Genomic DNA, 27,174 nt, shown 5'->3' with positions numbered 1-27,174 from the left:
TGCCTCCAGGGCACCTGAGCCCTGAGAGAGTACCAGATCGGAGGTCACAAGAGGAGCCCCAGAGCAAGGCCGTCGGGGCTGAAGTCCTGGTTGCATGACTAACTAGCCCCGGGTCCTTAGTCTACCCTCTTAGTCATGCAGAGATGGCTCAGATCTGGATGGAATGAGCTCAGCTTCCAGAGTGTGGTTTGGGGGTCCTGGATGCAGCACATCAGCCTCTGGAACAGAACTGAGTGCTGAGGAGTTGACTATTGCTGTAGTGATGTCGGGGATGTCTCAATTAACAGGCAAACGGTGACCCAGAAGAAACCACCCCGTCTCTCTGCCCTAAAACCCCTGGCTTGTACAGCGACCATGCATGGGCCCATGCCACCCACAAGTCCCACTGCGGGCTCTCATCTGCACCTTTGACATTCCAGCCACCAGCGTCAGGCCAGGGCTGGGTGCCAGGCGGCACTCTGAGGGACTTCCTGATGTTTCCATGTTACAGTCAAAAAGACACCAAGGAGGCTCAGGCAAGGGAGGGGGTCCCGAGGCCTGTTTGTTTGGAGGCCATGGTTGCACATCTTTTTTTAAAAAAAATACTTATTTTTTTAGTTGTAGGTGGACACAACACCTTTATTTTATTTTTATGTGGTGCTGAGGATCGAACCCAGTGCCTCACGCATGCTAGGCAAGCGCTCAACCTCTGAGCCAAAGCCCCAGCCCTTGCTTGAACATCTTGTAGGTGGTCCTGGTCTAGCCCACATGGCCAGCTGCCTCTTCCTCCTCCTCCTCCGCTCTGCAACTGTGAGTTAGACAAAACCACAGCTCCCTGTGCTGGACTGTACCGAAGCCTCTCTCCCTAGCATCTAGAGACCTCGTGAAGAAGGTCAAACCATTGCAGAGGACCGTGCCCACCCACCTAAGACTCCCAACCACCAACCCCGAGGGCTTAGAAAGGTTGTGTGGTACAGGTCAGGGGAGTGGCTCAGTGGTAGAGAGCTCACCTAGCATGTGCAAGGACCTGGGTTCCATCCCCAGGGCTACAAAAATAAGAAGTGCCATTGGTGACGTCCCACACCTGTGGGGCCTGACACAAGATGCACCCAGCCAAATGCCACGGTGCTCACAGTGTTCATCCTTTGTCCTGCCATATCTCACCCAACACCTGTGCATCTGGATGCTTCAACCCAAATGCTGCAAGCAAATATCACTTGGAAACTGTCCTCCCGGGTTGCAGTATGAGTCTCTGTAGTGCCTGCTCTGATCTGTAGCCTGGGTCTTCAAAGGACCTGGACATGCTGCGGGGTGGGGGGGGGGGGATGTCTTGACTTTATACCAGGCACCGTGTCTCGACGAGCCTCAAGCAGTGAGGCTGTTAGGCACAAATCAAAGCCCTTGTCACAGATCCTGCTACTTGCAGTTGCCACTAATATGACCACTCATCCTTCTGGCCCTTTCTGTGATGCTTCTGCTGTGGCTGAGGAGCCCAGCTGGTGGCTCCGGGCATGGAGCCTGGGTTGGAGATGCTGGTGTCGGCTGCTCTGCCGTGGGGAAGAGTTCGCCAGCCAAAGGGAAACAGAAACGGAACGGAAAGCGAGACAGGGTCCAATGAACCAGGAAGGTGGAGAAAGTTCTGGACACGCTGCTTAGTCCCCTGCACCAAAGCACGCCTGGGCTCCCTGGGCACAAGCTTTGCTCACTAGCAAGCCTGAGCTGTATTTCTGACACGGGCATGTGGCAGTCTGGTGCCTGGCCGGGAGGCCTTTCCATTGGCAGACCTGTGATGGCGGCATGAGCCTGGAGAGGTGGGAGGAGGGCGTTAAGGACGCAGCCCCAGGCAGGGAGTGGGCAGTGCTTTTTACGGGGCAGGGAACAGCTGGGGAGCTGTGGCCTGTTCTGTCGTGAACTCGGGCCACTTGTCCACAGAGGCTAGTGCTGAAGGGACTTGGCAAAAGAGCCACCAGATGCTGGGACCGGCTGGCTGCCTCCCAGAGCCTCCACGGTGTCATTGTACAAAGGAGGGGCCACCTGAGCCCAAGAGACCCACGCGCCATGGCAGCGGGGAGGGCTTCCTGCCTTTATTTGGTATCCCCAACAGGACGTGCACCCCGAGGAAGAAGTGTGCAGTCTTAAGTAAGGGGCAAGTGATGTCGTAACAGCTCAATAGTCGGCCAGCAATTCCGTGTGGCCTTCTGAGAGGGCAGGACACCCCACCAACGCTCCTTGTGCATGGGCGGTACTTCCACCAGACCAAGAAGTGGGACCTGAGTAGTGCAAAGGAGCCCCGCAGAGAGGAAGAAGGTGGCCCAGGCAGGAGGGCCCTGAGCCCTTTACACACCCTCCCTGCACACGGCTGACCGAAGCAAAGGCCTGGGCCTTGAGGAAGCCCCTGGGTCTCTGCTGCCCCACACCCCGGGAGTGGGATGCCTCTGTCACCTGCCAGGACCGAAAAGCAGAGGCAAGGTTCTTTCACACCCGTGAGTATGGCCCGGGCATCCCACCTGCCCCCTATACTACTGTCATGGCAGACTCCCCATCTTCTTCCCCCTAGGGGACGTGGCTCCTTCTAGGGGCTCCCATCCTAAAGTTCCTGAATATTTCCAATATTTCATTTTCTTCCATTTTTTTTTTCTTATTTTTTCAGTCCTGGGGATTGAACCCAGGGCCTCATGCAAACTAGGCAAACACTCTTACCTCTGATCTACAAAACTTTTTCTTTTTCCCCCTTCCTTCTTTTGCAGTATTGGGGATTGATTCCAGGGACACTTTACCACTGAGCTACATCTCCAGCCTTTCTTTGAATTTTTTTAAATTTTAAGACAGGGTCTCTTGGGGCTGGGGATGTGGCTCAAGCGGTAGCGCGCTCGCCTGGCATGCGTGCGGCCCGGGTTCGATCCTCAGCGCCACATACAGACAAAGATGTTGTGTCCGCCGAAAACTAAAAAATAAATATTAAAAGATTCCCTCTCTCTCTAAGACAGGGTCTCGGTGAGTTGTCCTGGCTGGCCTTGAACTTGTGATCCTCCTGCCTTGGCCTCCAGGGTAGCTGGGATTACAGGTGCATATGCCACTGCACCTGGCTTCCAGTTTTCAATGGGGTGAATCTCAATGTCTGACAAGAGCTGAGCCATCAAGAGGCCGGCCAGGTGTCCCCAAGGCAAGGACCAGTTGGTCTTGTCTCGAGGCAGATCCAAGCTCAGCTCCCCTGTGGGGAAGTGGACCCCTAAACTAGGTAAAATCTGACAAGACAGTGAAGCTTTGGGGTCCTGGCATGGGTCCCGGCAGCTGCGGGCACCCTGTTCTTCCTGGCACACTGTGGGCAGCAGCACCCAGCCGTGACAGTGTCCGACGCCCTGCATTTCTGGCCAGGCTGCACCTCCTGCCCCAGTCTCTCCTGCGGCCATCCTCCTCCTGTGCTCCAGCAACATGTCCCTGCAGCCGGGGGCTCTCCCCTCCCTCCCACCTAGACCTCAGTGGCACAGCCTGTGTAAGGGCCAATCCTGGAGCTGAGCTCTGGGGCCCCTCCTCCTGCTCCCGAGCTCCCCAGCACCTGGGCTTCCCCGACCACTTGTCCTCGTTAACAGCCAGCCACCTTGAGATGGCTCCGCGCGTGGGACTGCATTCGAAGCATCTTCTCCCCTGCAATTATTTCTCCTCCTTTAAACTGTAGCAGCTCAAGGGTCTGCACCTGGTTGGGTGACTCTAGCTGAGCAGAGAACAAGCGCAGCAGCTGTGGGGTTGGGTTTTAAAACTCATTTCCAAAGGATCGGGCTTCCGAGGAGTCAGCGTCCAGAAAGACTGGGAGCCCAACTTTCCTGCTGTAGCTTTTGTAAGGAATAGAAGAGCTGGGCCAGCCCAGCCCTGGACAAAAACCCCTGGGCTGCGAGAGAGGGAAAACAAACAGGGTTGCCCGCGAGGAGGGATTTCAGGCAGGAGAGGGGACCAGGCCACCCCTCTCTGCTCTTAAGTATTTTCCAACATGTGTGAACAGAAGGGGCCTCTGTTCCTCCCCGCTCACCCAGGGGCCAGTGGACACTGCTTTGCATGTCCTCAGCACAAGGATAAGGACTGCTGGAGACCAGATGCAAGACCTGCAGGCTTCCCTGCGTGAAGTCCACCCTGGGCCTGGCTGCTCCCTGGGCAGGAGGAAGAGGAAAACACCAGACAGGGCTGAGGAAGCCACAGGCTTGTTCCTCTCTCTCAGTGGCAGAAAGAAGGCAAGTTGCTTTTTGCTCCCCAGGTTATGGTCACGGTGTTTTCAGGGCAGGGCTGGCTGCACCTCATTCACTGCTGTGTCCTTGGGTTTAGCACATAGTAGGTGCACGACAGCACGACAGACCCTCTCCACACCAAAGCCCTGAGGGCCAAGTCCTGGGGAAGGTGCTCTCACTGCCGTGGCCAGAGGCTGCAAGGTCCTAGGCCGCCCAGGGCTGGAGGACCCCCCACCCCTCAACGAGGACTTGGCTGTAGGCAGCGTGGAGAGGTGATGGGCAGGTGTGGAGGAAGACAGCTAAGTCCAGCCGCCAGGAAACACAAGAAAGTGACTCACCTTGTGTCACTGCAGTAGGGCGTCTTGGGAGCAGCTGGGGAGCTGGGCCTGCCTCTGAACCCTTAGGCCTGGTGGCTTCTGGAGCATGTGGCATAGCCCCAACATGTTACTGGTCAGAATGACCTGCCAAGCCCCTCCCTCGGTCCAAGGGCTAAAGCCCAGGTAGGGGCAGAGGCAGGGGCAAGCTGCCATGTGGCACCATGGACAGCTGTGACTGGCCAAGCCCAGAGGGGCCCTTGCTCCCTCAGCTGGGGAGACGAGGCCTAAGCCATGAGACCCTGAGAGCCAGGAAGTCACAAAGCTCACCTGGCCCGGGGTGTGCCTTTCCTGCACTGCCTTCCTACCTGGCCTCGCTCCCCAGAGCAGCCCCGAAAGGCCTGTCCAGAGGGACAAATTAGGGGTGTGGACAACCTATGTTCTCTTTAAGGGCAAAGGCCCCCAAGGTTGTCACTTCCCAGGGGCTCAAGAGGAACAAAAGCCAAGGTTCTAACATCAGCTCCTGGGAGCTTGCAGGAACTTGGCCTTGGGAGGAGTAGGGCAGGGAACCCTGTACCCCACTGTGCGGGCCACGAGGGGCAGAGGGCAGGTGTGGAGGGAGGGCCTGGCCAGGGCAGGTGTGGGTAGACCAAGGACACCCCCAAGGCTGTAGTTCTGCCACCATCAGGGTCGTCCTACCTTGAATCCCACGAGGTCACCTAAGGAGGCCCAGCACGGGAGCAGCTGTACCCCTCCTCTGCCCCTCGTGAGCACGTGGGACCCCCGACACACGGCATCAACAGGGCTCCCTCGGGGCCAGACGCCAGAGGATCGTGGGGCAGGGGCTACAGGAGGCCACAGCTCAGGCCATATGTGAACAGCATTTATTTCTCGTTTGTTCTGCAAACGTTCAAGCCTACTGACTCTCCTGGGCTGAGTGGGACCCGGGGACAGGGGAGTGAGACACTTCGGAGCTGGTCACAGGCACGGCCAGTGCTGTCTCCTAGGACGGAGCCTGGTGGCCCCTGGAACCCACTGAGTACCTGCTAAGTACACGTGGGGTCACTTGGAGAGGCCAGGCGGGACGCGGGGTGCCATGGCTGAGGCGGTGAGGGGCTCATGCCCACCGGGAAGCACCTTGGCGGTCACGTTCCTGGCGCTCTTTGCCGATGGGCTGCAGACCCTGGAACCTGTGTACCCCTGATGCCTCGGGGAACTTACCAAGAGGGTAGAGAGGGCCTCTGAAGAGTGGCTTGTGACTCCTCACCTGGAAGCTAAGGGCCAGTGCCCGAGGTCAGCCCAAACTGCCTTGTCCAAGGCTCCAGGGGGCCCAGCCCTGCCCCAAGATCAGGTTAAGGCCTGGCAGGGCCGGGGAAGGGAAGGGCCGTGCAGCAGGAGGTCATCGTAACCCAGACATCTGGGAGGGGGGCCCCCCAGCACAGCACTGTCCCCATGGTCCCACTGGCCCTGAGCTGGGAGCCCTGAGATCAGGGCCCCGTGGAGGAGCCCGAAGCATAGTCCAGCTCAGTGGGGCCGCTTGCTGTCCAGAATGGCCTTCCAGTCGTCTGCCCACGAGTGCAGCCTGCGGCTGGGGGGCTGCAGCTGCAGATGCTGGTTGTGGCAGGACGTGAAGAGAACGTGCTCCCAGGTGGGGTGTGGCTCTGCCCCTGTGGGCGAGAAAGTAACAGCTCAGTTCAGAGGTCGGGGACCCCAGGGCGCAGCCGGGGACCAAATCCTGAGTATCCTCAAGCGGGTAGCATGCCTCGAATGACTCAGTTTCCTCTCCTGTAAGGGGTGCTTGCACAAGAGCCTGCCATAGGACGACTGAGGACCCAATAAGGCACCTCACGCCAGACACCTGGTGCCGCGCGTGGTAAGCGCTCGACTCATCACTGAGACAGTGTTCTGCATCAGACCTGCCGGGGGAGGGTCTGCGCTGAGCCAGGTGTCCAGCCTGCCCTGCTCTCTCTGTGCCCAGCCACCCAGCGCTGGCCTGTGGGGGAGGAACAGGCAGGCAGCTGTTGGCCAAGGGCCCCTTGAGCTTCCATCCTTCTGTCCACACGGGTGCTGCTGGTGGATCTGCCCCTTCAGGTTATGTCCCCCACCAGCTCCTTCCCACAGGCCTCCTCCTGCTCCAAGTGGCCTCTGGGCTCCTGGAGGTCACAGCCCCCATGGGCAATTGTGACCCTGGGTCTCCCTGGGAAACCACATGGTTGGGAGGGGCTGGTGAATGCACCCATGGACCTCCGGACACAGTGACTGGAGAAGAGATGGACATGTTTTCCAAACCAGTTCCAAAAGCCATTAGGAAAAGGAAAAGTCTCTTCCTATTGGGGGTGTCCAAAAGAGCAGCCCACGACCCTAAACTACTGACGACTAAAACCAAGAGACCACCCTGCCCGCAGATGCTGGCAAGACCAGGCCTGGGCAGGGCCCGGAGAGCAGGAGGCTGACTCAGCTGGGCCCGAGGAGCTCCTATCCCACCCTCTCAGCTACGTGAACCAATAATTTGTCCTCTCCTTTCAAAAATCAGGTTTATTGTTTCATTTGGGGGAGGGGGGCATCTATAAGCAAAAGGGACAAGTGCAATTCCAAAACACCTTCAGCCAGAGAAACCATGTTCTGCTTGCCCGACATACATTAGGCTCAGTCCAGATTACTTCTGAGAGAGAAAAAAAAAATGTGTGTTTTGGGGTCGGTGGGGGGCATGAACTAATAACAAAGATTTAAAAATCAGAGCCAGGTCCTCGCTTTCCATGAGGAAGGAGGCAAGGCTTTGGAGATGCGAGGTGACTCCCCAAGGCCACCCAGCAAATGAGGCCTAAACCTGGAGACTGATCCCAACCCCAGGAGTCCCCAGGAGGCGGCTCAGTGTGGGCTGCACAGTGGACACCTGACACGCTCCTGCGGACAGCGTAGGCAAGCAGGGACAAGGAGACAGCTGAGGGTGACCACTGTGGAGAAGGAAGACGTGAGTCCCAAGGCCGGCCCACCCGCGCCTTCCCTGCCATAGGCCACTTGCCTGTGATGTCCGGTCGGTCGTCTATGAGGATGTCAGCGGAGACCACCGTCTTGTCCCTGGTCAGCACAATCTGCTCCAGAAAGTCGGGACCGAAGTGCTTCTCGACCCAGGCATACTGGAGGCGAACGGTGAGGGAGGAGAGCAAAGTGACATCAGGCAGCTCTGGGGCAGTAAAGGCCCTTCCCAAGGGCAGGGGACAGCTTAGGACCTCAGCACTAAGAAGAAAAGGGGCTGACGCCAGGGGCCAGCTCTCAGAAGCTCTATGCAGGAGGGACGAGATGACCGAGGATGCTGGCGCTTGGGGGCCATGTGTCCCTTGTCCACACTCTGTAGTCAGAATGCAGCAGGGCTGTGACACAAACAGACCCAGTGTCTCCAGGGCTACACGCCCCCACAAAGGACAGCCATGTTGGCCAGCACCATCCTCCACAGGTCCTCCAACCTCCCGGACATGCCTGAGAAAGACAAAAGGCAGCTCTGCCCTCGGGGAGCTTCTAGCGGGTTGGGGTTCAGGCCAGGTGCATTCAGACCGTCAGTGGCAGAACACTGTAAGGGTCACAGAGAAGCCGTCCGAGGGGCCGGGAGAAGCCACAGGGGCTCCTGACCTCCACCCAAGTGCAGAGGGTGAGCACTTGAAGCAGCTGCTGTTCCGGGTGCTGAGGAAGATGGAGCAGGAGTCCGCAGGGATGCAGGACAGGGAAAGCTAAAGTGCTGGGTGTGATGACTGCCCCCACTCATGGGGCAGGGAAAGACTCGGGCCTGGCAAGCCACACGCACCCTGGCCACGGTGGGCTCTGCGCAGGCCTTTCCGTTTCCTGGTACCCCTCGATTTCCCTCAGGGGCGTGCCCTCCCACCACCCAGCGAAGCCCAAGCACAGCCACCCGGCTCCCTGGGAACATCCTGAGTGAGCAATCCCAGGCCAGCGGCCCAGCTCTGCCCAGCTCACACTGTCTAGCCACCTGGACAGCTGACATCCTCCTAGATTTCTGCACCTCAGCTCATACACGACTAGGGGTTTGGGCCAGTGGGAGGTCTAAGCAGAAGGAGGGCAGGAGAGGGCACGCCTCCCCCCAGAGCTGCTGTGAACAGATACCACAAGTTGCGACAGCTCCACGGCGCCGGTGGCTTGGGCCAAGGGAGCCCTGAGCTGCAGAGACAGTGCAGTGTGGCAGCTGCTGTCCTGTTGCAGACACTCGGGCTCGGTCCCTGCCCTCTTGGGGACCCCAGAGCCCCTTGAGTAAAATGAGGGTGGCTGTCCTCTGGCCAGAAGGATAGTGTGCTAGGCCTCCCCAGAGCCCTAGAAATTCAGCACATCCAGGGCCTTGCCACGGGCGGCCGCCGCTGACCAGCCACCTCTACCCCAGCCACCATGGCGCTCTGTGATCTGCAGGGATCAGGGCAGGTTCTGCAGAGATGGGAGCAGGTACCTGCCCCGCGCAGCCCAGCTTTGCCTCTCTCCCTGTGCCCCCCCCCCCCACCCACGATGGCCTCGATCTCTTCACAGTCAGGCTTTTTCCTGCCTCAGCAGCTGACGTTAGCTGATGCATATCCACCTGCCCCACTGAACTGCAGATTCCTTGAGGACAGGTACCATGTCTGGACGGGCACTTGCTCAGATGCACCCATCAACAATTATACAAAAGGAAGGAGTGGGTCATTTTGGGGTTAGCCTTGCCCCCACAGGAAGGGTGCTCTAATTCTGAAGTCCTCAAGGCCAAAGTCACAGGATGCCACCAGATTCGCTAGATGGCTCCGAGAGGGTTAAGTCACAGTGCCACAGGCAGATGGACTGTGGGTGGGCTGACCCCAGGGGCCGTTCCACCTGGCCAGGAGTCCTCCCAGGTACCAGTCCAGGGAGAGGACATGTGGAGGCATGGAGGCAGGGGTAGAGGAGGTGGGAACCCGGGGCCCACACAAGAAGAGTGCCACGGTCCGCCATCTTGCCTACATCTCGTCACCACCTATGAAGCACGCACCTTTCCCTCATTCCTACAGCTGTGTACATAACCAATCTGACGTGAGGCGATCACATGATGACCCACTGATGGCTGGGTGGCCTACTGGGAGGTGACACCGCGCTGGGGGAAGCAGGTAGGTCACTGGGTAGGTCCTTCTCCTCCCTGGCCCACGTCCTCTTTCTGTGCTCCTGGATGCCCTGGGTGGAGAAGCTTTCCTCTGCCAAGCCCTCCCATCCCCATGTTCTACCTCATCTCAGGCCCAAAGGGATGGAGCTGGACTCGGTCCATGGAAACCATGAGCCAAAACAGACCTTTTTCCCTCTAACTTGTTCTTGCCAGGGATTTTGGTCCCAGGAACAAAAGGGCTGACTCAAATGCGGTGAGAGCCCTGTTTTCACCAACCCATCCGTGGAGACGGTCACTTTTATTCTGTTTTGTTCATTTTCACTGCGTCACGGCCACGGGCTTGGATGCAGTGTGAAGGTCAAATTGTCATCAAAGTTTCCAGTCACACATAAGCTCCATCTTGTGACGCATTCTGTGCTTCTCTCCTCTTGGGCCCGGGGCCCGTCTGCAGGCCACAAGTAGAGAGAGCCACTCTGCATAAAGGGCTGACTTAGATGACACACCACAGTGGTGGACAGATTCTGAGGCTCAGAGAGGGCTAGTGACTTGCTGAGGGTCACGTGAGTGGCAGAGCCCAGTGTGGCCCCAGGTCTGTGGCCCTGGAGCCCTCACCGCCATGCTCTCCTGCCCTGAGACTGGAAGAGAGAGTTCAGGTTTCCTGAGCCTCAAGGATCACAGCCTTGACCACTAGAGCTGCTGCTTCTAAAGACACAAGGCTGCTCCTGTGTCTCCGAGTCTCTTCCTCAGGAGGCTGCGCAGTCCATGCCCAGTAACAGGGAGCAGGACGGACCTCCCTGGTGCACGCCTGTCCCAGCACTGCACCTGCACAGAGCACGTGCTCAAGAAAGGAACTTTTGGCCTTACTCCAAGTCTGCCGTCCTAAGTGCCCTTACCCATCCCAAGGTTCCGATGACACTTGAGTCATGGGACCACGGGAAACCTGTTGAGCCTCCAAAGACAGTCTCCGTGGGATGCTGTGGGTCTGTCTGAATCAAAGTCAATCTATGAGGGACGCTGCTATAGTTTATATCTGAAGTGTCACTCAAAGGCCCATGTGGGTAAAGGCTTAGTCCTCAAGGTGGCACTTGGAAATTTTGAGAGGTGGGGCCCAGGAGCATGACTTTGGGTGACTGGGGGCCCTTGCAAAGGACCTGGCTAATTCCTTGCTTTCTGTTGCTCCCTGGTCACAAGGTAAGAGGGTTTGTTCCACCACATGCTTCCCCCAGGACATGCGGCCCAGAACCACAGGCCGGCCACTCACGGATGGAAACCTCCAAAACTGGGAGTCCAGGTAAAACCTTTCTTTTAATAATTTGGTTTATCGCAGGTGTTTATTATAATGATGGAAACCTGACCTAGGCAGACTATTTAGAGTAATGCCAGGTATACAGAAAGAAATAAATGAATGTTATCATTACATCTGAACTTCAATAGCCTCCAATAATTTACAAAGAAATAACCAGGCTATCAATTTAGCAACATGGATGAATACAAGGCTGATACACAAAAAATCACTTATATTTGTATTCACCTGGAGATTGCAAAAATTAAAAAAAAAAAAGCTATTTATGATAGCATAAAAAATTAAATAGGCTGAACTTATGCACTTAAAACCGGTAAAGATGGTAACTTTTATGTTATATGTATTTAACACTAAGATTTTTCTAAGGAAAAATTGTGTTCTATATGTGTAATAAGAATTGTGATGCATTATGTCATGTATTTAAAAAAATAAAAGCAATTTAAAAAAAGATTTTCTAAGCAAAAAATAAAAATAGGCTTTATGCCAAAAATCCCCAATGTGAAATAAAGAAAAAAATCAACAAAATATGAGTGATACCAGTACCATGAAAACTATAAGATATTGCTGAGAGAAATTAAAATCTAAATTAATGAAGCACTGTGTGTGTGTTCACTCAGGATCAGAAGGTTTTGTTAAGCTATGTAACTACAATGCTACCGTAATCTAATTCCCACCAGGCTGTCTACAGAAATGGACATATCAGTTCTAAAATTTATATAGAAATATAAAGGATCTAAAATAGCCAAAATAAGTTTTTTAAAAATTTTTGTAGTTGCAGATGGACAGAATGCTTTTGTTTATTTTTATGTGGTGCTAAGGGTCAAACCCAGTGCCTCACAAATGCTAGGCAAGCGCTCCGCCACTGAGCTACAATCTGAGCCCCCAAATAAAATTTTTGATAACTTTATTTTATTTATATTTTTTATGAGGATCAAACCCAGTGCCTCACATGTGCTAGGCAAGCGCTCTACCACTGAGCCACAACCCCAGCTCCCAAAATAAATATTTTTTGGTTGTAACTGGACACAATATTTTATTTATTTATTTTTATGTGGTGCTGAGGATTGAACTCAGGGCCTCCCACATGCTAGGTGAGCGTTCTACCGCTGAGCCACAACCCCAGCTCCCAAAATAAATTTTTAAGTGAAAGATAATGTTGGAAAACTCACAATGATTTCAAGAGTTACTATGAAATTACAGTAACATAGTTTTTACATTAAAGTATTCAAAGTAGGAGAGACATTTCCATTAAAGGATCTATACAGATAACACTACACAAATGGACCCCAAGGTAAAGACATTTCAATCAAAATGACCTTTCCAACAGAGGAGCTCTAACTAAGTGTGGTGGTGTGCACACCACTAATCCCAGGGACTCAGGAGGCCGAGGTAGGAAGATCCAAGTTCAAGCACAGCCTCAGCAACTTAGCAAGACCCTTGTCTCAAAATAAAAAATAAAAAAGGCTGTGGAGAGAGTTCAGTGGCAGAGCACCCCCAGGTTCGATCCTCAGTACCACACAAATAAACAAAAAATAAGCTCTAGCTTTATCTTGTACTGTGTAAAAAATGAATTAAAAATGGATGATAACCTAAACATAAAAGATAAAAGCACAAAACTTCTGTTCTTCAGAAGACACTGTTAAGAAAAGACAGGGCCGAGAGAGAATGTTTGCAAGACACGTCACCTGATAAAGGACTTGTTTTCTAGAATACATAAAGGACTCTCGCAACTCCATGCCTTACAGCCCAGTGAAAAACTGGACAAAAGATTTGAACACTTCATCACAGAATAAATACAGAGAGCTATTAGCTTCAAAGGATGCTCAACATCAAATAGCCATCGGGGAAATACAAATTAAAACAACAAAGAGATACCACTACCCACCTATCACAATGACCAACGTCCCGACTCTGATGATACCAAACACAAATGAGGATGTCAATCCAAAGGGACTCACTCAAGTGTGTGGGCTTTGGTTGGTTGTTTTAGTGCTGGGTGCAGCCTGGTGCATGCTAAGCACATGGTCTACCACTGAGCAACATCCCAGCCCTTAGATTTAAAAAAAAAAAACCCACAACTTTTTAAAACTCTATTTTATTAGTTTACTTTTTTTTCTTTTAATGTGGTGCTGAGGGTCGAACCCCGTGCCTCACACGTGCTAGGCAAGTGCTCTACCTGAGCCACAGCCCTTAGGTTTTACTTTTTAGAGTGGTCTTAGGTTCATGGAAGAAGGTACAGAGACTTCCCAAACTCATCTACCCTCACGCATGCACAGCATTCCCCACTCTCAACCCCACGAAAGGCACAGCCCTGTGGGTCAGCTGTCACTGTGACAAGATCTCTGAGAAAGTCAGCTTAACAGGAGGAAAGATTTATTTGGGCTCCTGGTTTCAGAGGCTTCCGTCCATGTTGCTTGGACCCAATGCTGTGGGCCTCTGGTGAGGCAGAGCATCACAGCAGGGGACACAGGATGGGGCCAAGCTGTCCTGTCATGGCAGCCAGGAAGCAAAGCAAAGAAAAGAAGGAAAAGGGGCCAAGGTCTCAATATTCCCTTCCAGAAACATTGTGCCCACACCTGTAATCCTAGAGGCTCTGGAGACTGAGGCAGGAGGATCACTAGTTCAAAGCCAGCCTCAGCAATTTAGCGAGACCCTATCTCTACATAAAATACAAAAAAAAAAAAAAAAAAAAAGGCTTTCTTTCTTTCAAAAAGAAAGAAAGAAAGATTGTGTCCGGTGACCTAGCTTCCTCTCAGGAGGCCCCACCTCCCAACAGTGCTATCGGCTAGGGACCAAGCCTTCAATGCAGGAGCCTTTGGGGGCCACTTAAAATCCAAACCATAACAAACACCCAGAGTAAACCCCAATGTTGACTATGGACGCTGGGGAATAAGGAGGTGCCCAGCGTGGTGTGTCAGCTCTAACACATGCACCTCACACATGGGGCACCTCTGAGCACAGGGAACACTGGGACAGGAGTCCTCCTTTAGGTCTGTTAGCTGCCGCTTTGGAAATACAAGGGCTTCTCACTGTTGCTCTAAATCATTTTAGTTCCTAAAAAAAAAAAAAAAAGACTGGGGATAAAAGCAGCTCAGCCCGGCCGAATACATAAAGTCAACCCAAGTATAAAACGGCATCTTCATTTCTAAACCAGAATCAGGAACAAATGTCAGAAGTAGAATCTAAAACTACCTGTGGCTGAAGAATTAATTGCCTGTAGGGCTCACTGGGGAGGCCTTCTCTCCTAGGCCCGAGGTGCAGCCAGGAGGACCTCCATCTTCAGAGCCAGGAGTTCAGTGATCCTGAAGACAGGGGCAGGTGGGGTTGTGTGTGGGGGGTTGGAGGGATGCCAAAGAGGATGGTGCTGAGAGAAGGCAGAGGGATAGACAGCTACCGCCCCTCCACCCCCACACTCCACAAGCCGCATGGCTCCCAGGCTCAGGATCAAACCCAAAGCTCAAAAACAGAGATCTCCAAGCCAGACCTGCCCCTTGCTGAAACCGCACTCAGATGAGCAGACCTCAGGGCAGGCCCCAAGTCAGGGTGGACAGGCGGTCGCGGCTGACATGACCTCGAGATAGCGGGCTTGACCTAGGGCGCTCTAAAAGTATCATACACTTTTGTCCCCAATCCATGATAAAATTACAAGACCGGATCGGAAGAACAGGGTTAGTTTTAAAATCTTTAGCCATCTGAACAATTTTTTAATATGTAATTCACATGCCATAAAATCCACATACTTAAAGTGTCCAATTTGATGATTTCAGCATATCCACCGTGTCAAAATGTGGCCTATGTTGATAAAGGTTCAGTGTTGCTCTACGAGAGCCAATGGAGCCAATGTTCTGCCATGGAGTACTCCAAGAACATCAGCTAGGTCAAGGTGGTGTGTGGTGGGTGCTATTCAAAGATCCTAGATCCTTTCTGATTTCTTGTCTATTTGTTCTACCTGTTATTAGTAAGAGAGAGATTAAAACTTCTGGCAATAATTGAGAATTTGTCTATTTCACCCTGCAGTTCTTTTAGTCTTTTATGTTAGGAAAAAAAAAGCTGCTTCTTTTTATCTCACCTTGAAAAGTCATTTTTGAGACCTAAGTCACATGCCATAAAATACAGCCATGTTAGTGTGCATTTCAAGGGTTTTTAGCAGGTCTGCGATGTTATGGGACCATCACCAACATCTTTTCACCCCAAAACAAAACCCCATATCTGTCACGTGGACACTGGGGCTGTGGCTTGGATATGGTCTGTTCCCAGGAAAGCTCATGGTGAGGTACACTTCCTCAGTACGGTGGTGTTGGAGGTGGGCCCCCCTCCTGATGGTGGGTTTGGCCTGTGGGGTGCAGAGGTCTCGTGAACCCCGTGATGCGTCTCCCAGGGCCAGCGAGTTCTTGACCTCACGGGGCTGGAATGGATACCTCGTGAGTAGACTGTTAAAATTGAGGCCACCCCTCATGCTTTGCTTCTTTTATAAGTACCTGTTTTCCCCCCATGAATTGAAGCCACATGAGGCCCTCACCAGATATCAAGCAGATGCTGGCGCCCTGATCTTGGACTCCCTGGCCTTCAGAAATAGGAAGGCCAAAATAAACCTCTTTTCTTTATAAAGCACCCAGTCTCAGGCTTTTTGTTATATCAGCAAAAAAAAAAAAAAAACACAAATGGACAAGAGAGCTGGTGTGGACTAAAAAAACACACCATGAGCTCCCATGTGAGGCTATTGGGGTGGAGGGTGGGGCAGCCTCACCAGGCGAAGCTTCTGGAATGCAAGCAATGTGGTTGTCACAGCACGGCAAGAGAAAGTGCTGAGCCTTTCAGTGTAAGTCTTACCAGAGGCCCACGTGCTGGGAGCAGCTGGACAATGTGGTTTAAAATGTCATTTAATTTATGTCTTTCACTGTGTGTGGTGCTGGGGATGGAACCCAGGGCCTCTTGATGCTCATCAAACATGCTCCCACAGAGTACACCCCAGGCCCAATCATTATCTCCCTAAGTTCAAAAAGTGGCCTAAATCTCTATTTTGAGGTTAAATGAAGAGATCTAATTATGTGGAGTATTTAACTTATTTGTTTAGTTGTGGTGCTGGGGCTCGAACCCAGGGCCTTGCATGTGCAAGGCAAGAACTCCACCAAACATTTGTTCTTAAAACCAGAGTAGATTCCGGCAGACACATCATCTGGGAACCGACCTTCCAATGACAAGAACACGCTCTGCTTCACACCCCAGTACCTCTCTTAATTTGGCGTGTGATTACTTCCCTTGTTGAGCTAGAAAAAGTCAGCATCAAATGTCATGGCTATGCACAAGGCGCTTGCCGTGGAGGGGAGGAAAATCATGCTACTTCAGTTCCAGTTCAGTGGAGCTCAAGAAGGTGGGTGACACGGGGGACAGAGCTCAAGAAGGTGGGTGACACGGTGGGGTGGGGTGGGGGGCAGAGCTCTGGCTCTGCACCCAGCTCGCTGCCTTCCTGCTGCTGACCTTGGCCACGGGCCTCAGCTTCCTCATCTCAACAGGGATGAGAACAGCCCCTGCTCTGCGGGGTACTCTGAAGGTGACACTGGTGGTTACAGGGAAGGCGGGTGCAGACTGCCACCTCAGCACCCTCTGCTGTTATCTGCTGATGGCCTGAATGTAGCCTCTCTGTGACTCCCAGGGAACTCACGGCAGTTAGTTTTCCCCCTTGTGATGATGACTCCAGAGGAAATCGATCGTGGAGAAATATTCACACATACGATGCTAAAGGCGATCCTGCTGCAGTGGACAAGGCCACCGTCCGTGACTGGTGGGAGGTCTGAGCCCAGACCAGGGCTGCCAAGAAGGTGCTTCATACATCCGTCCTGAGCACACATGTCCTGAACCAGCCTGTAGCCCCTTTAATGCCAGCCCCAGGCATGGTACAGAGGAATCAGTCACTCACATCTCCTTCAGCCACAGCCAGCCACAAGGAGAAGGGTCCATCTAGGGACACGGGGGACAAGTAGGTGGTAGAAGCTATTTTCATCTCAGATGGTTGGAGCCTGGGTAAGTTAAAGCACTTAGCCTGGCCCCAACCCGCCTTGTCCCTCTAGCCAGTCCCTCTAGCTGCTGGGCTGACAAAATTCACCTAGAGTTCCTCAAACATGCTGCGCATTTTTCTACCTTCTTATCTTCGTCCATCATCCCATTTCCTCTTAACCAACTGACCCTGTGTGGTCCAGCCTGCGCCCGCCTGGGAGGGAAGTGGGAGGGCTCTGCCTGCTGCTGGTGCAGTGGGAACAGAACTGCTGCGAAAGACACACCAGAGCCCTGCCCCTCCTTGTTGATGTGCTCACACTACTTCTTGTAATTTACTCTTAAGAGCACAATAATAGGGCTGGGTATATAGCTCAGTGGGTAGAGTGCTTGCCTCACATGCATAAGGCCCTGGGTTCAATCCCCAGCACCCCCCCCCCCCAAAAAAAAGTACAATAATACAAAGCTTATTTACAAGGCATCTTTAGACATGAACAATCGTGTTTCTGAAGAACAGCGTTTGATGGCATTGAAAAAGCTAAAATTATAATACTAAGCAGAAAAGGAATGTAAAGTTAGAACAGATTTAGGTTTTATTAAAATATACAATTATATTTATAGGCATAAAAGTAAAACTTGAAAGAAATATTAAAATGATAACAGCGTCCCCATCTCTAGGTGGCGGGAGATAGGGACACTGCTAGATGTGGGTTTTGGGAGCTTTTTCTCTTGTGTATTTGGGACAGGACATACATCTGCCATCACTGTGCCCCTTTTTCTGGCACCGACCCCCCCTGCTTTTCTCTGGGACGCTGCCCCTCTGCCATCAGAGACAACCTAATAGGACAATCAGGATGCTCCCAAGACCTTCCAACTCCACTGGCTCCCCTCTTGGTTTTTGCTCCCCAGTGTCCACAGGTGCTCCAGCGTCTGGAAGCACCTGTCCTGGGCGGCCTGTCTGCAGGTTTGGGCCCCTGCTGCCTGAGGTCTGCTTTCTGAGGCTCCCCTTTGATGCTCTGAGATAAACCAACACCCTTCTCATCACCTCCTTTTGTTCAGAGGAAGGCTGTGATGCCGCTTGAGACTCAGGGGTCTGAATCGACACCTGTTCCTCTCCAAGGAGGACTCGTCTCTGCAGGAGAAGGCGGCTCAGGGCACAGCTGGGGAGATGGACAGATGTGGAACAGGCCCCGCTGGCTGTGTGATTGTTAGGCCCAGTAAATGGGCTGCCTCACCTTCCTCTCTGAGCCTCCATCTCTCCAAATCAGAAAGGTTTTCCTGTTTCACGGGGAGCCGCTCTGAGCCTTAGGAGTGATGATGAAAGGACGGTGCCTGGCCAATTAAAGGCCCGGAGGAAACGGCGTCTGATAGCTCTCCACTGGACAAATGGGTCTGTTCATCCAACAAAAAAAGGCCAAGTGCCCAGGGCGCCTGGCCCTGCACTGAGGGCTGGGATCAACAGTCAGCTGGACGGTCACTGCCACTGCCCTTGTGGGTCTCAGGCTGGTGGGAGACGACAAATTACAAGCCAGAGACGAGGACCAAAGCCAATCCAAATGGTGCTAAGAGTCCTGTAGGAAACAAGGGCTGAGAAACCCAACAAGGTGGAGAAAGAACGTGTCTTAGATATGGTGGGGAATGTGGGGGGACCCGGAGCAGAGGACGCCTGGTGGGGGCCGACACTCCAGCCGAGGGTCGCTTCCAGGAAAGGAGGGTGGGGAGCGCGGTGGATGGAGGACGCGGGCAGGCTGGAAGGCCAGGCCCAGGAGTGTGTGTACGTATTTTTCAAAGGCAAACCATTAAGATGGAGTTGATTCGGTCCATCTTATGAAAGTCCTCGTCCGCTCTGAGTAGAACTGACATACGCCAGAAGGTTAGGTGACATTAAGAGTGACATTAGGAGTCCTGGGCAGAAATTCTAAGGTGGCAACAATGGAAAGAGAGCAACAGACAGATGTCGGCTTCGTTCTGAGGAACAGAATTCACAGGACACAGAACACGGCACGGGGTGAGAGGAAGGTATCAGATGGACCCCACTTCCAGCCCTCCGAGGCAGGCAGACAGACTGCGTCCCCGAGAGGGAAGGGCTGAGGCTGCCGGGGGAAGATGGAGGGAGGGACATGGATGGCTGACCCTCAAATGAGTTATAAATCCACAGGGATGGCTGAATGAAAGCCATTTAGCAATCTTTCTCCTATAAACTCAGTATGTCCTCTACAGTCTTTCACATCTGTGGATTCAGCCAACCACAGATCAGAAATATTCAGGAAAACAACTGTCGGCACTGAACAGCACTGGGTTTCCCTGTCACTCCCAACGACACAGCCTCACAGTATTCACGACTGCATCAGGTACTGAGTAAGTGAAAGATGGTTCACGGTGTACAGGGGTGTGCACGGGTTATGTGCAAATACAAAGCCACTCCACACAAGGGACCTGGACTCGTGCAGACTTTCATGGTGGGGACTCCTAGAGCCAGACCCCCAAGGCTACCAAGGGATGACGGCGCTGGCAACAACCCTGACCACCCAGTGCTACCACAGTGGAAGCATCAGCCCTACTTCTCAAGCTTAGGGGTGGGTCAGAGCCACCTGGCAGGCTGGGAACACCGACCACAATGCCACTCAGAAGGTCTGGTATGGGGCTGAAAAATGTCAATTTCTATGAAGTCGCAGGTGCAAGGACCTTTCTTGGGGGTTTCTGCTCTATTGGAAAGAGTGGCCCCAGCCTTCACCCCTCATCCATGCCCACCAATTGTGGGACACCTCTCTCCTGGGCTTAACTAAACTTGTGCCCCCAAAATGTTCAAAGAGGGGTCAGGGTAAAGAATGTTTTACCCTCAAGTGGAATATTGAGAGGATGTGGGCACCGAACGGTCACATCATGCTGGAGTAACTACTCAGTAAGCCTGAGCCCCCTTCCCACTGAGGAATACAAGGTGCTTAATATTGGCTGATTGTGCCAAGGCAGTTTCTGATATGGAGCGGGAGACTATAGAGATGCTCAGAACTTGTGCCTGAGGGTCCAAGGGCCCTAGACAGGGGGAGGTGTGGGCTGGAAATCCAGCCTCCTTGTGGGGAGATACCGCACAGACACCAGGGCAGAGTCAGACCCTGCATCTCCCCATGCACCCCCATCCTGGCACCAGCACCCTCCTCCCGGGCAACAGAGCTTTCCTCGGGGCTCAGCACCTGCAGCTTCCCAATTTCCAGAAAAATCTCCATTTCATTTAATTATCTCTTCAATTAAGGATAAAAGAGTGAGTGCATAGCAAAACAAACTTGAGCCATTTCCCCTCTGTCAGATTCTTCTTATACAAAGGTCCCGAGCCTGCAACCCTCCCCAGAGAATGGTTCTCCCCCGCATCACCTCCTTCACAGGCCTCACAAATGATGCTGCCCATTGGCTGGACACCTTCCCGCCCACTCCACGTGGAGGTGAGGCCCCACCCAGAGCACGGTACGGAATCTCAGGCTGGTGCTGGAGAAGGCTGGGGGAGCAGGAGTCACTGGCACAGAAGCAGGGAGCACAGACTGGGGACCCGGCACCACAAGAGTCTGCCACCCTTCCTAGGGGACGTGCCCATCTGGCAGTCCTGCCCGACACCCAGGCGAAGGGCCCATCCAGAATGAGACGCATGCCTTACCTTCTCATAAGGACAGTACTTGAACATCTTGATGGGGCTTGTGCAGATGAAGACATCGGTGCTGTCAAGAAGAGAAAGGACAGTGAGCCCGTGGCCCTGTACCCGGACCCTCTGACCTCTGACTGGACCCTCTGACCTCTGACTCCTCTACTGTCAGCTCCGAGTCCTGCATCCGCATGGATCCACACAAGAGACATCAGCTTGTGTTTCTGGCCCCACCTGATAGCTCCGGGAAGCCACCAGTGACCCTACTTTGGCCACCAGCCACAAGCTCGGGGACAGGCTTCTGACTCCTGGCAATTTTTGCTGGACAGGACTCAAAAGCTTAGCCACCCCAATCAGGCGCTACGTCTGAAATCTGCATAAGGAAAACCAGAGAGGCATGTGGCCACAGGGACAGCAGGAAAAGGCCAGAGAGAGCTGGGAGTGAAGCTCAGGGGCAGTGCGCGTGCTTTGCATCCTCGGGATTCAGTACCTATCCCCAGCACACGTGTGCACACACACACGCTCAAAGATGCAGAACCCACAGTTGCTTGAGGGAGAACTGGGGCCTCGTGCAATGCAAAAGAATAAGCAATGTACCGGGAAGAACTCCAAGAGCACCTGCAAGTTCTCTGGTCCTGTTACGTGGGTGGGGAGCCCAGCTCTACCTGCACTGAGCTGTCAACATGTCAAGACAGACGGGGGCTCTACACAAGGAACACCCTTCCCATGGTCACTGTTCTGAGCTGAATTCACAGGGGCTGACACTGACCCGGAAGGGCCTTCCAGGTACCTCCTCCTCCCTACACCCCAAGGGGCCCACCTGGGCCATCTGATCCCAAACATCCTCATAGAGTTGACATTCGTCGCTGGCACCTGCACCTGCACTTGCAGGCTCATCAGACTGAGCTGTGGGGACTTTTCTCAACTCTTTTCTCTTTGGCAAATTAGTCCCCTGGGCGTCCCGTGTAAACCTGCCACTTTCCTCTCATTACCCGCAATCTCCTTGATTCTTGGCACTCCCTCTACCAACCTGGCTGTCCCCTCACACCTGCTAGGATACCGAACACTCAGTCTCTGCCCTTTGGCTCTCACCTCCGGCCTCTGTGGGAACTGTCCTGCCTCCCCTGCAGGCCTGAGTGAGGGCTGGCTTCTCCTTAACTCCACAGGGGGAGGTGAGGAGAGTGTCTTCCCTCTTCCCCATCACTCCTTCCAAACCCCTGACTCCTGCAGCCTGTGTCAAATGGCCTCACGCCCTGGTGGTCCTGCCTACCCCGTCACCTGCCACTTGCCAGGTACTGTCCTCCCCGTTCCTCCCGAGCCCCTCTCCCCCTACTCTGTCATCATCCTCAGTGACCCTGCACACGCCCACGCGCATGCACACACACAAACACACACACGTGCAAATCCAGCAGCTTGCCTTTCGGTGGTGCCCAACCCTTCTCACCACCAGCTACCTCCCCCACCCAACCTCTCTCCTGCCCATCACTGCCTACAGCGCAGACTCGCTTCAGCCAACACCTCGGTCTCACACTTGGCCTTTCTGGTCACCACTCTCTCTCGATGTTTCTGGAAAATATACACTAACAGCCCGAGCCCGGCTCTTCAGACTCGACAAGACAGACCACCCGCTGCGGCCCACCATTTCTGCATGATCCCTCACTGTCAGCTCGGTGTCCTCTCCTCTTCCCTGCTTGCACTCTGAGGCCCATCTCTACGATCTCTCTGCTTGTGTTTCTCTTGCTCCACTGAGATCTGTTTTGCCAAACTCTGAAAGAATCCAGCTGTCCAACTTCTAACACCAGCATCCAAGCAACTGAAGGTTGCTGGAGGAAAAAACAAACCACTGTTGAAACAGCTCCACTGAGCACTCCAGCTGATGGCAGTCTTCCTCTGGAGCCATCATGGGGCAAAGCTCCCAGCATGGCTAGACTCACTTTTCCCTGTTCCTAACCTCCTCACCGACCGACGACGCCCGCTTCACTTCTCACCCACCCTCCCTCCTCTCACCAGCCCCCTCAACCCTGAACTCTAGCCTCATCTTCACAAAGACTTTGTCCCTGTAACATCCCCCCTTTCTCTCCTCCTCTTCAATCAAACATATTCTGGAACCTCCTCCTTAACCTCCTTGACTTACCGCAAGGTTACATCCTGACAGGCCCATGACAAGTTGAAAACCTCAGTAGAGAATGCATTTGATACACCCACGCTACCACACCCTACTCTTAATACGCCCGCTGCACTATGGTTTCTACTGAATGGATGGATCTTGCTTTTGTGTGGTGAGCCGTTCCTATAGACTGTGGCCGCCATTAGAAGATGGCGCCGGCTTCCACTGTGGCCTGTGATAAACAACTCCTTTTATGGAGAATTGGCGCGCAATCCCTTACCACCCTATGAGAGAGATCCACGTGGCAGCTTGGGATTGGTATGCGGGAGGCTTTATTAGGCTGTGCTTGGGCGCTCGGCAGGGGGTCGCTAGAAGATGATACTTGAATCAAGGCCTGAATAAACTGCTGAAAGAAGAATCCTGTGTCGTGTTTTTCCCTTGCCGGCGAGGGGTCGCGTCACTTTTGCGCCACTGTCAAGTCAAAACTCCTAACTGAACCATCTGTGAAACCTAAACCTTGGCCCGCATCCTCCCTCCAGTTACCGCATCCGCTCCCTTGGCGCGTAACAGACCCAGCGCCCTGCTTTGCTGCAGCCTCAAACGTCCTCACCTCCTGCCCCTGCTGCGACCCACTCCAGCCTTAGGTCAATCCCTCCACTCCATAGAAAGTGGTCGCTGTCATCAAGCACCCTTGAGTCCCCCGTGCGTGGCACACTGCACACCCTTCGCCTCCCTCACCAGCATTCCACCCCATCTTTGCCAGCTCTCCGGGGTGCTCCTGCCACACTGGCTCCCCCTGGGGCCTCCCTCGGGGCTCTCCACCAGCTCCCAGTATCCTCCAGGCCTGCAGCTTTAATGCCACCTGTATGCTGGCACCTCCCAGGCTCTCCCCGCACCAGCTTCCAGTCCTTCTGGACTATTAAACAGCCCCCCACCTGGACACCATGCATCTCAAAATTGGCAGTTCCAAAGTAAACGTGGGATTTCCCCCCACCTCCCAAATCTGTCCCTTCCCTGGTATTCCTCTAGCTAACAGCACTAAAATAAATGGCACTGTATTGGTATACACATATGCTAAAGAAAAACCCTGAAAATCACCACTTTTTCCTACCTTTCTTGCACCCCCAGTATTATAACCATTGCCAAGTCCTCTGGGCTTACCCACATGGGTTTCAGCCCAACAGCTTCTCTCCGTGGCTGTCAAGCACCCAGGCCAAAGCACCCTCTCCCCAGTGAGCTGCTGTAAACACTGGCTAGTCCCTCAATTTCCAATTCTGACCTTTCCAGATCATTCTCCACCTCACATCCAGAATGACTTTTTTTTTTCTTTTTCTTTTTTTGAGATGGATTTTTGCTATACTGCCCCGGCTGACCTTGACCGGGGTTCAAGTGATCCTCCCTCCTTGGACGCCTGGAACTACCAGCACGCCTCACCACACCTGACTTGACTATTTTTAGACAGTTTTATTGAGGTATAATTGACATGCAGTAAACTGCACATATTAAAAGGGCACAATTTGATAAGTTGTGGCACACGTACACACCCACGAAACACAGGACACCACTATCAGGGTAATAAACACACCCTGCACCCTGAGCATTTTTCCCTTAGTCATCTCTCCCACCTGCCCCGCCCACCCCTGGGCCCATGCAACCCCCAACAGCCTACAGCTGCAGATCATATGGGATTTTTCTAGAATTTTATGGAAGTGGAAACATCGAGGATCATTCTTTTTTAAAAATCTGGCTTCTTTCATCCAGTACAATTGTTCTGATATTTATCCATGCTGTTAAAAATGTGTCCAAAGATTGTAAGTTTTTCAAAATTAAACAAACTGATTTTTTAAAGCTTTATTAAGAATATAATTCCTATATCATAACACTTACCCACTTTAAGAAAATAGCTAAATGAATTTTAGTGTATTTACAGAGTTTCACAACCATTACCACAGTCTAATTTCTAGGATATTCTGATCACTGCACAAATAAACCTTACGTCACATTAAACAGTCACCTCCCATTCCCTCCTCCCGGCCCCCTGCTTTGTCTCTAAGGATTTGCCAACCTGGGACATTTCATATAAGTGGAATCACACAATGAATGTTCTTCCTTCTCTTAGCATGTTTTAAGGTTGCTCCGTGTTACAGCATGAATTAGAACTTCATTCATTTTTATAACTGAATAATATTCCATTTATGGATATACCATGTTTAGTTAGTCTATTCACCCACTGATGGGCACATGGGTTGCTTCTTTTAGATATTACGAAGAGCACTACTGTGAACATTTGTGTACAGTTCTGCACGAACAGTTTCGCTGCTCTTGGGTATTTACCCAGGAGTGGAATCACAGGCTCATATGGTAATCCTGCACTTAATGTGTTAAGAGACGGTTTGCCAAACTGTTTTTGCACAGTAGCTGCGCATTTTACATTTCCACCCACAACATATGAGGGTTCCGAGTTTTCCACGTCCTCTCCCACAACTGGTACCATCGTCTCTCCTTAGTGGGTATGAAGTGACACCTCACTGTGGGTCTCAGGTTGTTTGGTTTCTATTTCTGCAGTGCTGGGGACTGAGTCCAAGGCTCTGTGCATGCTAGGCAATGCTCTATCACTGAGCTACACCCTCAGACGTCACTGTGGCTCTAACTTGCGTTCTCCTGATAATGAGTGTCACTAAGCACGATTCTGTGTACTTACTGGCTCTCTGGAAATCTTCTCTGGAGAAATGTCTATCCACTTTTGTTGCCCCAGACCCACAATTTTAAAACCTGTGCCAGGTCACAGCATTCTTTGCTCAGTCTCCTTCCCACCCCACCAGAAGCAGCCCCTTCCCCATTTACTCTCCAGCACATGGCCTTGTTGATTTCCTTCACACAGCTCATGGCAATCTGAAATTGCACTTGCCGTGGTTCACGCTGCCGTCTCGCCACTGTGATGTGAACTCCCTGAGGCCTGAGACCTTAGGGGTCTTATCCACTAACACATCCCCAGTGCTGGTGCCATGACACACAGTAAGGCAGATACCAAGTCATTAAAAATGTGTCTGTCTAGGGAATAAAATGCCTCTTATTCCAGGCTCCACGGTGGAGTAACAGGTGTCATGCTCAAATTGAGGGTTTAGACATTTATGTCTCCAAATGAGTGGTGTGTCCTTTAGAAGTCCTCGATGAGGTCAAATACTTGTTTTGACAAATACCAATCCTCCTGGATTGTGATGAGGTTATGTCCCAATATACCCGTTATAAACAGTTGAAAATGCCCTGGATCCACCTAGTCTTCTGAAGATCCTAGCTCAGCGACACAGTCCACTGAGGTACGCTCGTCGATCCCCCCTGTGATTAGGCTGACAGAGCTGTGGCTCACTGCTGCTGCCCAGCATCAAGAGAAAGGACTGGGGGGCTGGGGTACAACTCAGTGGTCGGGTGCTTGCCTAACCTATGTGAGGCACTGGCTTTTATCCTCAGCACCACATAAAAAAAAATAAATAAGCAAAAAAAAAAAAGGTATCATGTCCATCTACAACTAAAAAAAAATTTTTTTTAAAACAAGAGAAGATTGGACCACATATCACCAGCCACGAAAAGATCCACATTCAAAAATTCATGTCATTTCCATTGACTGTGAATCTCTGTTTTTACCCCTGTAAAGTCTAAAATCCTAAGTCAAACTATCATAAGTTGAACCACCTGTACTGCTAAAAACATACTTGGAGGGTGTATCATACAATAAAAATATGGAAAATATATATAGAAAACTCAAACAAAACCACCAAAACATTAAAAAGTGCTTGTTTCAAAAATGGTGAGATTATAAATGACTTTTTATTATATATTTTAATTTTCCAAGTTAACAGTTAGCTATATTTTTTTTCTGTGAAAACCTTTCAGCCTTCCTTTAAGAATAATCTCAGAAGCCAGTTACAATCACCTCCAAAGATAGACATTGCTTTGACATCCTAAGTTTTGCTTTTATTTAATATATTTTGAAATGCATAGTAGTCTTAGCACTAGGGAGATTTAGATATGACTCATATGTACCAGCACTGACTCAAAATAATTTTTGGCTATTTTTGCATGTCAAATGCTCCTTTTAATGACAATACTGATTGAGGACTATTTTTTTTTTTTTTTTGCTACCAGGGATTGAACCCCAGGGGCACTTAACTACTGAGCCATATTCTCAACACTTCATTTTTTATTTTGAAACAGGGTCTCACTAAGTTGCTTAGGGCCTAAGTTGCTGAGACTGGGTTTGAACTTGCTACCTTCCTGACTCAGCCTCCTGAGCTGCTGAGATTACAGGCATGCACCACCATGTCCAATGAGGGTCTTTCAAATGAGAAAAAAAAAGACACAGTAGAGCATGTATTCTGTGCTAGATGTTAAGGAAGAACATCTACTCAAAAGGAAACGTGTATCATGAGATATTTATTAAAATTCAAAATCACGTGGCTTTGATCCAACTAGTCCACAACTGCATACATACACCAGACTCACTGCAGCTCTGAAACATATGAATGAA

General features: G+C 51.9%; 1 protein-coding gene across 1 annotated transcript in view; it reads right to left on the bottom strand.

Annotated features, from left to right (window-relative positions):
* Nucleotides 1-5,372: 5,372 nt before the first annotated feature.
* Nucleotides 5,373-27,174, bottom strand: part of Nt5m (5',3'-nucleotidase, mitochondrial) — a 32,818-nt gene continuing 11,016 nt past the window's right edge. The window contains exons 3-5 of the mRNA XM_027921485.2: nt 20,558-20,618; nt 7,533-7,647; nt 5,373-6,177 (exon numbers count right to left, since the gene is read on the bottom strand). Of these exons, the coding sequence (XP_027777286.1) occupies nt 6,035-6,177; nt 7,533-7,647; nt 20,558-20,618 (319 nt within the window). The 3' untranslated portion in view covers nt 5,373-6,034. The remainder of the gene's footprint in view (nt 6,178-7,532; nt 7,648-20,557; nt 20,619-27,174) is intronic.

This window comes from Marmota flaviventris, chromosome 17 (assembly GCF_047511675.1).
Source record: "Marmota flaviventris isolate mMarFla1 chromosome 17, mMarFla1.hap1, whole genome shotgun sequence".
Classification (NCBI taxonomy): Eukaryota; Metazoa; Chordata; class Mammalia; order Rodentia; family Sciuridae; genus Marmota; species Marmota flaviventris.
The sequence above is the reverse complement of the archived record's forward strand: the minus strand, read 5'-3'. Positions and strand labels throughout refer to the sequence as shown.